General features: G+C 48.8%; 1 protein-coding gene across 1 annotated transcript in view; it reads right to left on the minus strand.

Moving 5' to 3' along the window:
* The window catches only part of ERN1 (endoplasmic reticulum to nucleus signaling 1), a gene marked incomplete at its 5' end in the record, with an annotated part of 64,792 nt that overhangs the window by 32,900 nt on the left and 16,445 nt on the right, over positions 1–15,447 (minus strand). Inside the window, one exon of the mRNA XM_084239424.1 lies at positions 8,314–8,434. Coding sequence (XP_084095550.1) covers positions 8,314–8,434 — 121 coding nt within the window. The remainder of the gene's footprint in view (positions 1–8,313; positions 8,435–15,447) is intronic.

The raw sequence follows: 15,447 nt of genomic DNA on the forward strand, positions 1-15,447 counted from the left end.
TTCAAAAGGCATTAAAGGACCAAACAACCGCAAATGAAGTCCCAACTGCTTTATGCTCCTCATCAGCCTCCCTGAAGACCAAATATTCAATAACATCAACTTTCCCTCCCTCCCTTTCTCTCTGAGAGAAGGGTGACAGCCCCACTACTAGTACTCATCTGTTGACTTGACCACACACATCTCAGAACAAATGTCAGACACCTGCCCTCAGCTTGGTTCTCTGCCACACGGCGGGTGGGATAACAAAAGGGGGTTAGAAAACCGACAGACATGAACCAGCCTCTGATGAAGTGCTCACACTCCAGGCGTGCACCACAGGTACCCTGTATGGCAGGGCAGTCAGCGAGGGCTGGGGTGCACTGGGAGGGAGACTTCATAAAGACGGTTGCTCAGCTCAGTGCAGACAGGACAGTGCAGCAAGGAGCTGTCCCCCTGCTTGTGGGGATGAGGACATAGGCCGGGCAGGTGTGAGGTGTTCCTGTGAGGGGCAGAGGCGGCGTGGAGGAGAAAGTCGTGGAGATCTTGTGCTGGGTACAGTGGGCATGCACTAGGGACACATGAAGGCACCCGAGAACAAGCAGAATGTAATACAAGCTATGAAGGGGGCCGGGGCGGGCAGGCGTCAGGGGCAAAGCCAAGGAGCAAGAGAAGGAGGAATCACTGAGGCGAGAAAGGCTATCAGCAGCTGGTGTGGGGCAGGGCAGCTGGGAGCCCAGCAGAGGGAGGGAGACCCCAACAGAGATGGGGAAGATGGGGTGAAAGAGAGGAAGGAGCAGAAGAGATTTCAGTCCTAGCTGGCGCTGAAACGAGAGCAGCAGGTCTGCACGCAGAGAGAACCCGCTGCTTCCTCAAGAAAAAGCTTGTGGTTCTAGCTCTGATCACACTAAAATCGGTGGCAGAAAAACCAGGTCACTCACCCCGCCTCACTCAAGAGGCTAGTCTCCCAGATAGGTTTCATGCACTCAAGTGAGCCCATGAGGGAGCACGTCTCCCCAGTGGCAGCAGTTTCCTCCCTCAGGGGAAAGGGACTCAGAAATGTAAACCCTACTCTCCAGTGAAAGTTATTAGGCCCAAAGCGTAAAGTGGGAAGGTCTCAAATGCCCCTCAGAGTTCACCTATTTTTTTTAAAAAAGACACTTAATCAAAAGCTCCTCAAATTCCAAATCTCATCAGACCCAGGAATGGGTGTAACAAGTTTTCTTGCAGAAAACCTCTGCAAGTCTCCAACCATCGTGTTTGATAAAGATGATCATGTGGAAACACCCAAGTCACTTGAAAAACCGTCCATGAGAAAGGCAGTCGAATTCTACTATATTCTTCCTCATCTTCACCTTGGCAGAAATAACCCAGGCCTAAAAGCTCACACTGCAGGCTACAGCCACCGAAAGGGGGAGAATCTGACGGTTCAGGGCTCTGGCTGTGCCCACTGCCTCTCAGGCTGTGTGAATTCAGAGAATTCATTCCTGACATGGGAGTCCCTTCAAACCGCACAGCCCCCCACAGGAGTGAAGTCACAGTTGAGAAAGACATTGCATCCACAGACTTCAGTAGTCATGCCCGTACTCCACACAAGCCAGGCCGTGCTGGAAAGGACACCCGCTGGAGCTGGAACCCACGCCACTATGTGGGGCGACTGCTTCTTAGGAGGACCTCCCCCAGTGAAGGAGCTGTTGCTTTGAAGCAAGTCCCCACACATGAGGGGGAGACTGAATGGGGATACAGATGAATAAAGCTGGGCAGGAGTTGGTGCTTGTCGAAGCTGAGGGAGGGGTACGTGGGGGTTTGGTCTATGATTATCTCTCTGTTTGGATATATTTGGAATCTTCCATGATATGAAGTAAAAATACAAGCAAGAGAAGGAGAGCATCTTTTCAAGATACTCAAAATCAGAAAAAAAGCCTCTCTGACATACCCTCTCGCCAAAATTAATTTTCAGTCCTCCAAAACAATGGAGAACAAATAAACACTTTTCTTGTGCTTGAGAAATGAGGCAGAAAGGGAGTGATGTGTAGCATGAGCCCAGAAAGTTCCTTAAGAGAAAACATCAGCATGATTAAGGAAACATCATCTCTTTCACAACTTCCCCTTCTCAAGTTTCCACCACCCTCCAGGCAGCTCTGACCCTCACCTGCAGGGCCCCAGCCAAGTGCGGAATGCCACAAAAAGCCGCCAGAAGTTCTAGATCAGAAACCGGGGCCGAAGCTGCTAGGATGAGGGGCCTAGCAGGAGACGCGCATTCTGAGGAGGCCAAGCCAAGTCTCCTATTTCTCGGGGCTCCCAAAAAGCATCTAGTTGGAAGGATTCTGGGATTCAAGTCAGGGTTGGGGCCTCAGACATTACTGAGCATCTCTGGCTGCGCAGAGATATCCCCTCTCCGGGCAGTGAGTGAGAAATGCAGCAAGAAGACAAAGGTCACCAAAGTCTGACAACACCAGCAGAAAGTGCTACAGCATAGGTGTCAGTGACACAGCCCCCTGAACCAGACAAGGAAGGGGTTCCCCTGCTTGAGGAGTCAGAGGTGGCCTAGGAAGGGGACCCGGCCTTCACTGCACGCTGTGGGTGGAGAGGGAGCATAAGAGGAGGCTGGAAGACCTGAGACTTGGAGAGGGCAGGGGACTGGCTGCTGCAAGGACGCTGCCTGGGGGAGGTTGGGGGGAGAGAGGACCTTGGCCGGAAAGGTGGGTGGGAGCTGGACTGTGAAGAATCTTCCATGCAGGTTAAGAGCTTACACTTGACCCTGTGTCCGGTGCTTCTCCAACTAACTACGCGCAGAAACATTTGATGACAACTCCCAACCCATCCCAGGTGACGCCCTGGGGGGCAGACCACAGTTGGATCAGGGATGCTGTAAACAACAGCGAAGTATCTTGGACAAGCGGGCTGTGTAGACAGTACATCTGGCAGCAGTGACAGGGCCGCCTGGGAGGACTGACGGCATCCGGGACGGCGGTCGGGAAGCCACTGCACTGACCCAGTTAACAGTGAGGGCACAGCTAAGACACTAGCCAGGGGGGCCGGGGCAAGGAGTCAGATCTGGGAGCCACGTCTACAGTCTACACCACAGGACCAAGGAGTAGAGCATCACCCTCTTTTCCAGACTGGCCGGACCTGACTGTCGGCACCGGGAGGAACTATGGAGAGAGGAGCGTGGTGAGAAAGGGGAACTCACTTGCGAAGAAGTTTTTCTTTAAATTTCAAACAACTGCGTTTGTTGTGATCCTTCCCTCCTAAGAAATCCCCCACATTAACCACTCAGGGCTGCTCAGGAGTCCAGGCCCATCTGGCTGGGGAGGAGCTGGTCGCTCGCTTACTTTTGTGATTAGGAAGAACAGCGGTAAGTTGGAGCCCACGCTCCACGCCTGCTCTTGCTGGGAAGGAGATGGGGGTGCGGGTGGCGGGAGGAGGGTAGCTAAAGAATAACCCGCAGTTTGGTGAGGATTCGCGCGTCAAGCGGCACCAACGAGTGTGACGAGGCGAAGCAAGAGGTCTCGCAGCCAAGTCCTTCCGGCCCCGCGGGGCCCAGGCGAGCTCTGCGAAACGAACCCAGCACAAAGCCTCACGGCGACGTTCCCGGCTTGCATTTGGGCTGAAGGTGTAGAAATGAAACAAACTCAACCATGCTCACTGGGGGAATTTCAGACAAAGGCAGACGGTGCCGCCGCAGCTACAGGATCACGGCTGAGAGGGATCGCACTTGAGGTGGGATGTCAGAACTCAGATTCGCTTCCGAAAACAAATAAAACTCATTTTCTGTGCAAGGTGTAGTTTGCTACCGTGGCGGAAGGCATCTCCGCTTCTGGGAACAGCAGCATGTGTCTGGGTGAGGAACAGAACACCTGCTAAAACCACTCAGAAGAAAAAAAAACCACCCCCGGTGCGCTGGGTCCCGAAACAGGTAAATAGGACATGAAGCAACAGGCGTGTGCTCTGCGGGGCCCCAGCGCAATGAGATAAGGGCTGTTTGCCTTGGCAGGTCTCCTCCAACGCGACTTTGACTTCCACTCCAGGCCGGCTCAGGCTGAGCCACGTGCCCTTCGCCCCGGGCTGGTGCAGAAGCCCCACCGGGTCCCCACTTCCTCTACCCTGTAGCTTCAGGCGCCTGCAGGGCCGGGATCTCCAAGACAGCGAGCAATCCTTGGGAAGGTTCCAGATGAATAGCCCTACCTAACTCACGCAGTCGTCCCTTTAGGAGGATTCAGGGTACAAAATCATGCAAAAAGGACTTTTGAGCTCTTTTTGTGCTCTGTGTAGGCAGAGACCATTATCAAAGGCCCCGGCTGGCAAGAGTGGCAGGTCATCCAGGCAGTGTGTAGTCACAAGGCAATCTTGGGCTAGGGGCACTCCTGGCATCCCTGCCCCCCCACACACTGCCCCTGCTGTTCCCCAGTCCCTCTGACCAGCAAGGAATGTCCCCACAGACATGCTGAGCACTGCCTAGGGAGCTGGACCCTCCCTCTGGGGACTCCGGCACGTGCTGGTGACAGCGCAGGGACACCGGCTTTTTGGGGGTCTTTGGAGGAATCTGAACAGAGGAGTGACGGATGTTATGGATCGAATGTTTGCCTCTGTCTGTCACCTTTTATCACGGGTCCCACATCCACTCGGAGGTGGAGGGACGGTGTGTGTCTGTGTCTGAGCATTTACATGTTAAACTACCATATGTGACTGAAAATGACTTTCCTGTCCCTGCAGTTTTAGATGGCCAGTTGGGTGATGGACGCATTTCTTTTTGAGAGTGAGTGTATGGAAGTTATGGCAGGACAGCAGCGGGGCATGTGAAGGGAGCAGGGGGCCTCTCCCTGCACCCCCAGCAAGCCTCCTTCTTCCTCTACCTCCTCCCTCTGGAGGGCCACTCTGACCTCAGCCTCTTTCTCTGCTGTGCCAAGGTCAAGCCCACCTTGCCCCTGTGAAGCTATGGCTTCTGCCCAAAAGACTCCCTGGCCTTCTTGAGGACTTGCTCAAATGAAGCCTTCTCGGTGGGGTGTCCCTTTTAAAAACTGCAGCCCCTGCCCGCCCCCCCACACACATATTGTCCCCCCCGCACTCCCAGTTCCATTTCCTGCTTTATTTTCCTCCTGCCTCTCATCACCACTTTGTAACTTATTTCCTTGTCTGTCTCCACCAGAATGAGAGCTCTGTTGAGAGCAAGGATTCTTTCAGGTTCAATCAGTTGCTGTAGCCTCGGAATCCAGAATGGTATTCGGAGACCTTCCAGTCCAGTCACATATTAAGATTAGAAATACCAGTTTTGGGGCCTCCCTGGTGCTGCAAGGGGTTAAGCACCACACTATGAAGCAATCCACAGCCTCTGCAGCACGGGTTTGATCCCTGGCCTGCCAGGGAGCTACCACATGGTGCAGCAGACCTCTCCTGTCTCACCCGCTGCTCCCCTCAGCAGTGTATTTCCGTGGATCTGCCTGTTCTGCTCCCCACTCTGTCTCTGGTGAATCCTCTCACCCTCCCCCTAAATCTCTGGCCTGTGCCCTAGCTCTTGTATGCATAAATAAATAAATCTTTAAAAAAAAAAAAAGGAAATACCAATTTTGAAATCCTGAGTTACAGCTGCCAAGATTAGAATGAAATAGAAAACTCGGGGTCTCTCCATGTTACCATCTTTGATCTTTGTATAGAATATACATCAAGGGCCTAGGAATTCAGGGCTGAATTTAACTAAGATAAGCCCGTTTATTCTCAGAAAAACAATGAGATTTAGAACATACTGAACATTACTTGAGATTATTAGATGTTAATCAGATTTCTCTAATTCTTCCCTTAAGTGTCTTTTAATTCCTCCCTGCTCGCCTAAGTAATCAGTTGTTGGACTTGACTGATTCTACTTCTGGCCTCTGGTCCTTCCCACTCCCTCCCTGACCCCTGATCCCCCTTTCCAGGCCGACAGCACCTCTCATGGGGCTCCTGAGGCTTGCCTTCCCACACGCCGCTGCTGGGTGAATCTGGAAGCAGAGCACCTGCTACATCACTGGCAAGCCCAGAAACATGAAAGGCTCCCGGCCTCCTGTCACCCGGGTACGAGTGCTGGAGCGCTATCTCGGGGTTCAGTATCCGGAGCCTCGCTCCCTCCACCCCCACCCCAAGCTCCTTCCAGCAGGACTGCCTGCATCCTGGCCTGCTGCCTCCTTTGCTGGACTGGACTCCAGTCCACCCACCAAGGTTCAGCTTCCTGCAGACCTTCTGGTCCCTCCAGGTGGAGGTGGGTGAAGCAGTTTCAGAAGCTCTCCTACCATAGAACATTCTCTGATCTAAAACAACACATTTGCCCTTTTTTAAAAGTCTTTTTCATTTTAGCAATTCTAATCAGTACGTATCTCTAGTTTTTTTCCTACTACTACCCCTTATGCCCCCTTTAACCCTTTCCCCGCCCCCTCCCTATTAACCTCAGAAGCTTCGCCGTTTATTAGGGTCTGCCCGTCGGAAGTATTTCACTTTGTCTCATCATCCCCCATGTAAATGTCCAGCAATGGTCTTGGTCGTTCTGACCTGCATTGCGATCTACACAATTCCCTCAAGCTCCTCCTCTCTTTCCTCTTTGCTGTAAATGACATTTTCTCTTTCCTTGTGGCTGAACAGGCTTCCATGGTGTGGACAGAGTGGATTTAAGTTGTTTCTAAGTCCTCGGAACTAAAACAATGCTGCCACACACATCACAGAGCACATGCTTCTTTGAGTTGATGGATTCATGGTCTTCGGGCAGATGCCCAGAAGTGGGGGGGTAGGGGCCCTATGCTATTTCTGATTTTAGTTTTTTAAGGTCAATCCAGACTACTTTCCAAAATGACGGCACCAGTTTTCCCTGTGCCTGTCTCTGCTCCCTACCAGACTGTGGGCTCCCCTAGGGCAGGACTGGCTTTTTCTTCATTGTGCCCCAAACATCTTTCATAGTCTATGTTCTCTAAACACATGCTCAATTAAGTGGGAAAAAAAAAAAAGAGGCAAATTTTCTAAGCTCTAAGTTATAGGAAAGAACAAATTGATTCTTATGTTTGGTTAAGCAGTAAATAGGGTAGGACATAGCTTTGTCAGATACCGTCAAGGCTACTTGTAGAAATTAAGACCTGGAGAAGATCAACTTAAAGCAATTCATGCAGGGAAAAGTAAAGCCAAAGAGTGAAGGGGCTTGAAGGCCAGCAGGCCCTCCCTGGGACCAGCCCTCGCATTCAACAGTGGGAATGTTTATCTTGCTCCTTTTGTGACTTGCCGATTTTCATCTTTGGACAAATTTCAGAAACTCTGAAATTTAGGGAACTCTGTTTTTGTTTTAAAAACAAGAAAAGGCTTAAACATGGTAAAGAGACAATGCAGATGACATTCTCGGAGCCGGCTCTGCCGTCTTGCTGTGCCCCACTCCTTGCTGGTGCCAGCAGGGCCCAGACAGGTGAGACAGGTGGTTTGTGGTCCCCAGCTTCCACCACCTCTGAATGGTTACTAGCTTGGGGCTGAGTTGACAAGAATGATGTGTGACCTGACATATGTGAATATTTTTCCATTTAGAAGACTGTTTTGGAACATCCTATTAAGGAAGGAAAAACACTTGCTGTGCTCATGAAAACAATGAGTCACAGACTTGTGACGAAAGCGAACACGCTGGCCGGGCCCTAAGTAGGGCCGAATGAGAATTATTACTGGACAGAACAGCAGGGATGATTCTGAAGCTCCAGATCCTGGGATTTGCGTGGCTTTATCTAGGAAAATTGCTTTGGAAACTGAATACTATTTCCCAGCTGTAGGACTGCACTCTGTAAACTATCACCACCAAGACAAAATCATAAAAGGGAGTGTGGTATATTAAATGTGAAACCAGCTCAGTCTTCTTCCCTCAACATAAAAACCTAATAAAGTGGCTACCTTGGACGAATGTCAAATCTCACAGCCCTCAATTACTTCAGCCTCTATAAAAGCAAATGAGTAATCTGAGGTTAGAGAAGATACCCTTTTGTAATTATAATTACAAGATTCTAATCATTAGAATGTAATAGAAATATTTAATGCAGCAAGTCTTCACAAAGACCAGTCAGACTCAGAACTATTATTAGAAAGGCCTAGAATCGATTAAACATGAAATTTGGACAGAAACAAAAAAGCAGGAAAACAAGAGTTAAAGTGATACACCAGGGTGGATAATCACAATTCAAGTTATAAACAAACCCTATGGAGAGACTTTCTCCTCCACTTCTTGACTCCATTATCCTTTTATATTAAATAATGTATAGCACTTAACCTTTATCGCTGGAATATATGTTTCCTCAAAAACAGCTGAACAAAGGTCCACATCACCCAGGTCCAAATTCAAGTTACCTTCTTTTAAAGTCCATTTGATGGAGCCTGTCCTCTTGCTCACAGCATGCAAACTGCCATCCAGGGTTGACACGAACAACAAGGTTTCCGGAAGTGTCACGGTGCTGGGACTTGCAAACGCCTGCAACGAGATGCAAAAGGACTGTCAGGGCCAGCAGTGACTCTTCCCCGTGGGCACTGACAACTACAGGCCCCCTTTCTGAGACCCCCTGCACCCCACAGGTGGAGAAGCTGAGGTTAGAGAGCCCAAGTCCCCCCAGTGCACGTGTTTACACAACCGCTGAGTCGGGACTAGTACCCAGGCTGCCTCCTGCAGTCAGCAGGCTTCTGACCAGAGAAAATGACAGGGGCAGGGGTTGGGGTTCCAAGAGACTCCAGCACCGGCCTCCACTGAGGCAGACAAGAAAGAGCACTCAACTTCTACATACTTCCTTCTCCTGGTCACACTGTACTTTTTAAAACCTGGTCATTTGGCAAGACTCGCTGATAAAAAAGGCCAGCACACCCATGTGCATGTCTGACATTTTAAAAAGTAAAAGAGTCAGGTAAGAAGTTTTAAAGCAAAATAGGAAAAACAGTTCTCATTCAATAAAGAGTTTATAAAATACCAAGGTTTCAATAGATTCACAATGCATTTAATTAAAATGCATTTTAATTAAAAGTGTACTTTCTGGCTCAAAGAATTTTTAAAATGTAAAGAAAATAGACAAAGGCAGTGAAATCCATTTCCTCACCCATCACTGATGGCAATGAAAATTGTAAGTTAGTGTAATCTACCTGGAAGGCATTTAAAAATGCACCTATTTTTGATCTTATAATTTCATTTTTATAGCCCAAGGAATTTCCACATATGGAAAAAGTTCTGTGCAACAACATTCATGATATCCTATTTATAAACACAAAAATATGGCTAAGATAAATTATAACATGATCAACGGAATATTATATAATCATTAAAAGAGCATTTGGAAAATCCTGTAATACAGTGCAGAAAAATGCCTATATACGTTATCAGGCAAAAAATATAGGATCCTAAATTTAATGTGCACTGTGGTTACAATCACACTGGATGGATTTTTTTGGTCTGCCTGGCTTTGCCAGGATCTGTGCACTCATCTGCACGGTTTCCATGGGAACAGCCATGTGTGCTCACATACGTGCACAGTGCATGCAAGTGATAAGTGACAAGGTTTCCCAGGACAACACTCCTTTGAGCTGTGCCACCTTGTAATGAGGTTTTTCTCTCCCTTTGTAACTCTGCTGTCCTGGAAATGAGCTGATTCCTGTGGGCCTTGAATGAAAAAGAGGCCACTGCAACTTGCTTATACTGTGACAGCTCGAATCTTGGTGCAGATGCTGTTTTTAAAATATAGATGTTATGTCTGACTTTTAGCACCAAATGTAAAAAGACTGGGGGTTACTACCCCCAGGGACCCTGACCCTAAAATACCTGGACATTCTCGGGGTGAGCTGGATGATGCCTAGTGAGACCTTTAAAAGGGAAGGCCAGGCCTCCCCTGGTGGCGCAGGCAGTTGAGAGTCGCGCTGTGAAGCTGTCCGCAGCCCGGCGAGGGTCCCACATGGCACGGCAGACCTCTCCTGTCGCGCCCATTGCTCCCCTCAGCAGTGTATTTCATCAGTCTGCCTGTTCTGTTCCCCACTCTGTCTCTGGTGAATCCTCTCACCCTCCCGCACATCTGGCCTATATCCCAGTACTTGTATAAATAAACAAATAAAAATCTTAAAAAAAAAAAGTCAGACACAAAAGAATATTAAAAAATAAAAAAATAAAAAATAAAAGGGAAGGCCCTGTGGTGCACTCCACGGCACCTAAGGCAGCAGGACAGACACTCCAGGCCCCGCACTCCTGTTCCACAGTGCAGACCCACTGGCAGTAGGGGCCAGGCAGCGGCCAGAACCTGGCCTGCCTCGTATCTTGCCTGTGCCTGTGCCTGTGCCTGTGCCTGTGCCTGTGCCTGTGCCTGTGCCTGTGCCTGTGCCTGTGCCTGTGCCTGTGCCTGGTGTGGAGGGGGACAGGTTGAGCCTTTCCTGCGCCAGAACCAGGGCCCGCTCACCTGGGATGGGAAGACAATGGAGAGCTTTACTGCGGCCTGCATTGTCTTTTCTGTGTAAAGCCTTAGGTTTGAGGAGAGTAGACTTTTAATTCTGTCTTTGGAACTAGCTCAACTAGGCTGATCTGGGCCAGGTGAGGAAAACAAGGCTCAAGAGCAGGGCCTGCCCACCCAGGGACCGAAAGGTCAGCATACCAACTGTTCAGCGGGTAGTTATGATGACTTCAGCCATGGGTGCAGGTGGGGCCTGGCCTCCTCTGGACCTCTCACACCTGCACCAGAGGGGTGTGTGTCGCCCAGGACAACAGTGGCCCTGACAGGACCATGGAGGCCTGCAGCTCAATGAGACTTGGGGCCGTCTCCCACTGAGCATGGGCATAGCCTTGCAGCTGGGGGGGGGGTGGTGCTGGATTATGTCAGGTGGAGGCAGTTTGGACACTAGATAAATGAAAAGGCAAGACATAGTCACATCTGGGGGGCCCAGTGGTGGAAATCCCCACCAAGGCCGCCAAATAGCCACCCCAGGAGCAACTATTCTATACAACAGGTGTTAGGATCATGCAAGAATTGGGTTGGACTCTCTGGGTGGCTGAAGTGGCAAGGAATTAAACTTGAGGGGTTTCTATGACTATGTTTGCACGTGGGAAAAAACTGTAGGAGAAAGAGAGAAAGACAAAGACAGAAAGAGAGAAGGCAGCCTGACAGGAAACACGGCTGAGAGACCAAGGAGAGCGCCGTGGCGTGCAGTTCTCAGCCCCAGCCACATTTCTGCCCTGGGCTCGCAGGCGCTGCTGGATACACACCAAGGCCCCTCTCTGCCTAAACTTGGCAGAACCACATTTCTGTCACGAACAACCCAAAAAGGCCCGCATTCCCCCCACTCCGACATAGTTATAAAAGAATGCAGACAGAAGAAGGAAATACTGAAAGTCATATCAGGAGTATTTTCTCTGTGATCTAAATTTTCTATACCATGATCACATAATCTGCATTGAATTTTTAATAGAAAGGAGATGGACAATGAGCAGGTGGGAAAGAAGCTGACCTTTAAAGTTTCAGGTAAGGGCCTCCGTGATGGTGCAAGAGGTTAAGACGCAACCTATGAAGCTGTCTGCAGCCACTGCAGCACGAGTTCTATCCCCAGCCAGGGAGCTACCCACATGGCACAACAGACCTCTCCTGACTCGCCCTCTGCTCCCCTCAGCAGTGTGTTTCAGTTGATCTGCCTGTTCTGTTCCCCATTCTGTCTCTGGTGAATCCTCTCACCACCACCCCCACATCTCTGGCCTGTACCCCAGTTTATATGCATACATAAATAAATCTTTTTTTAAAAAATAAATAAAATTCCAGGTGAAGTCCTTTCCATCTGGGATATTGGCAGCTAGACCACCTTTAATCCCTAACATCCACTCAAAGGGGGGCAGTTTAGAGGCATCCAGGTCTCCGGTTAAGACAGCACACACGCAAGAATCGGTGTGGTGTTGTTAAAAAACAAAATCAGTGTTTTTGTTGTTAAAAAAATCGGTGTGGTGCACTTATAATAACCTGAACGTCCCTGAACACATCTCCACACAGTATTAACATAAAAAGGTCAATGTTTCCTGCAACCATGCATGCCGCCTGCTGCTCATGTGCAAATGAATGCCACCTGTTTGAGCATCTTGGCAACCACAGGAAGAGCAATTGTCTCTGGTTGGCTGGTGAATGAAAATAAAACACTAATCACATAACTACCACAGCCATCCAATGATCTCAAAAATACTGGCTTTGCCTAGAAGTTGAATTTTTAGCAACTGAGAGTGCTGACAGCTAATTGCTTGTCCACAGTGACAGCGTGAGTCTGTCGCAACCCACAGGTTGTTCTGCTCTTTGAAACTCTCAGATCAGGGTGTTGGGAAGTCACCATGAACAGTGCTATTTCCTTGCAGGGAAAATTAATATCATCAAATTTCTGGCTCCCCACCCATTATTATTATTATTATTTTTTTTTTTGCATAGAAGAACTGGAGTATAGGCCAGAGGTGAGGGGGTAAGAGGATTCACCAGAGACAGAGTGGGTAGCAGAACAGGCGGATCTATTGAAATACACTGCTGAGGGGAGCGGGAGAGGTCTGCTATGCCATGTGGGTCAGCTACCCGGCCAGGGATCGAACTCAGTGACAGCACTGAGAATTAACCCCTAGGCCACCAGAGAGACTGGCCCCAACCTCAACCCCACCTCCTCAGTATATGTTAAATCGTGAAAATGTCTGCCTTCAAACTGCTAACATGAATAAGCTGCTAACATGAATAAGCTTCCAGGCACCTCTTGTGACACTGGGCACAGCACGGACAAATGCAGGCCCTTGGCCCCGCCCCCCTGCTCCTCAGAGCACCCTTTTCTCCGGGGTGGATGAAATGGCACTAGGCCCTGCACTTACTCACACATACCAGTTTCCAGCACCCCAGAAGGTGCTGGTTCTGGGGATCTGCTTTGAGTTGACCACCCGCGATCTGACTTGTGTTTCAAACTGTGGGGTAGACACTCCCACCTTGCACAGTGACTTCTAAGAAATGACCACAGGGCACAGCCTATGGAAGGTGAGAATGGTAGTGGCGGGTCACCTGGTCTAACATGAAACCAGACATCAGTTAGCTGACGGTTCCCACTCACACCCCCACACGAGGTGACCCCAAGATATCCATTGTGGGAAAGCCCAGTTGGTAACTGTGAAGGCTGGAGCTTCCAGGCAGATGATACTGGAGAAATGGCTGCTGGTAAAGCCAGCAAATTTCAGTGGGTAGGTTCAGGTTAAAACAGTCCTGCTTGGCCACATCTCTACATGCGTTTTCCTTCTGTAAAAACAAATACAATCCTGGGGAAAGGAGCCTTGTGTTCCATGTTTTGATTATAAAGCAAGGTCTTGTAAAATGTACCACTCACTTTGCATTTCCTACAAAGATGCAGCAGTAATGACTCTCCCGTTTATACAGAGATGATTAAAAGGTCGGCCACTGACTGCAGATTTGCTCCAGTAATCCTAACACAGCTGATCGCTAGCTGTTCTTGTGTTGATTCACTCACCTCCTTATATTCCGGGTCAGAAAAATCTTTTCTAAGATGTTTTTTTGAAATAACATGGTTTAGAAAGTCTTCAGCAAAGAGGATTATAGGCACAGAGGACAGGGAGGGGCTTAAGCAGCACAAAAACCAACCAAACAGCCTCTCAGCAAAAACCATCAACTTTTGAACTAGGACTTGAGGCTGCACCTGTGGTTTCCTGGAGGCTGGAGGGGACCAGTGGGCAAGGCCCTAGGCTTGTTTTCAGCTGTCTCCTCTGCCACCACTCACCTCTGTCCCTCAAGGAAGAACGGCAGCGAAACCCACGCCAGCCTCCAATATTTAGAACCCGGGAAAGCAAGCCCACTGCTGGGTATCAGGGTTTTCAGAAATCTTTCTAGGTGCCTTCTCCCCTGCCAACTTCCCAACAGATCACAGCATATTTAATACCAGACTATGATAATCTAGCCAGTCACAAAATGATGTATCTGCTTTTTCTTTTAAGAGTACCACACCAATTTCTAGTTTTTATTCAGAGGCTGTTGATTTGTTTTTTACTAATTTTTCTTCTGTGTTCAATGGATTACTGTTCTATTGCATAATCCTAACTTTGGTTTTATTTATTTAAGGTTAAGAAAACTATTCCTTCAAACTAAAAATACAATACCGGTATAACTCTAGCAAGGATACTGGCATGTATCCAATAGAGTGTCATTATACAATGTAGGGTGTACCTAAATTCCTGGAACCTACAACCTGCCATCAGTAATCAGGGGCTCACTGCCCTGGCTCAAATCCACTGGGAAGATCTGGCCATTGAGGGAAAGCGAAGGAAAAAGTGACTAAAGAGTTCTTCTTGAGGGCCTCCCTGGTGGCGCAAGGGGTTAAGCTCTGCACTATGAAGCAATCCACAGCCTCTGCAGCACGAGTTTGATTCCAGGCCAGCCAGGGAGCAACCCACATGGTGCAGCAGACCTCTCCTGACTCGCCCCCTGCTCCCCTCAGCAGTGTACTTCAGTCAGTCTGCCTGTTCTGTTCCCCACTCTGTCTCTGGTGAATCCTCTCACCCCCCGCATCTCTGGACTGTACCCCCAGCTCTTATATGCATAAATAAATAAATCTTTTTTAAAAAAAAAAAAAAGAGTTCTTCTTGATAGGTGAGAATACACATTACAGAATCACCAGGAAGGGAAGGATTCCATAAGGAATATTCCCAAAGCAATTTGTTTTACTACCTATACTTAGGAAGTATGAAATCTTGAGAAAAATCTGCTACCTGTCCCAGAATGTAGAATATAGATTTCACGTGGATTAGAACCAGCTAAGGAATCAACATTTTAACTACTAACCTTAGCAAAGATGCTCAGACGTGAGAAGGGCATTCTCTGCATGGGGGAATATACCAGTTCCCAGGGCCTAAGAGGGCAGGGGAGATAAGGCTGCATGTGTGCACTGGTGGCGGTGGGGCTGATGGAGAAAAAGTAGAGGAGAGGAGTAAAGGCAAGTTGACTGGATTATCCTGCTGGCTAAAATTAGCTGAGAATCACAGGATGGATGAGCTTTTTAAGAGATATTGATAAGACACTGTCTGGCATGCCATAATGGGGTGCCTGCCTTTAAGGGCCTCTCTCTCTCTCTCTCTCTCTCTCTCTCTCTCTCACACACACACACACACACACACACACACACACACATACACACTCTCAAGTCAACCTGCGTAGTCATGCCAATTTGTCAGAAATCCCTCAAAATAGCATCTGCAGCAGAGTCCCTTGGCAGGCACTAAAGGAGATTCAGAAAAGGACATGTGTGTCTACAATTCTATTTGCAGCAATATTATCCACTTTAGACTATAAACTCAAACAAAGCCTGGCACTTTGCAATTCTGGCTGCTTTACAAAAGTACCCAGCAGAGTGCTGTCATCCTGATGCCATGTGATCATTTGGTAGGAGACTGGGCCCAGTGATGGCTAAAAACCACCAAGAACCACCATTCCAAGGGAGGTGGCACAATGGACTATG

This window comes from Talpa europaea (assembly GCF_964194135.1).
Source record: "Talpa europaea genome assembly, chromosome: 7".
Lineage (NCBI taxonomy): Eukaryota > Metazoa > Chordata > Mammalia > Eulipotyphla > Talpidae > Talpa > Talpa europaea.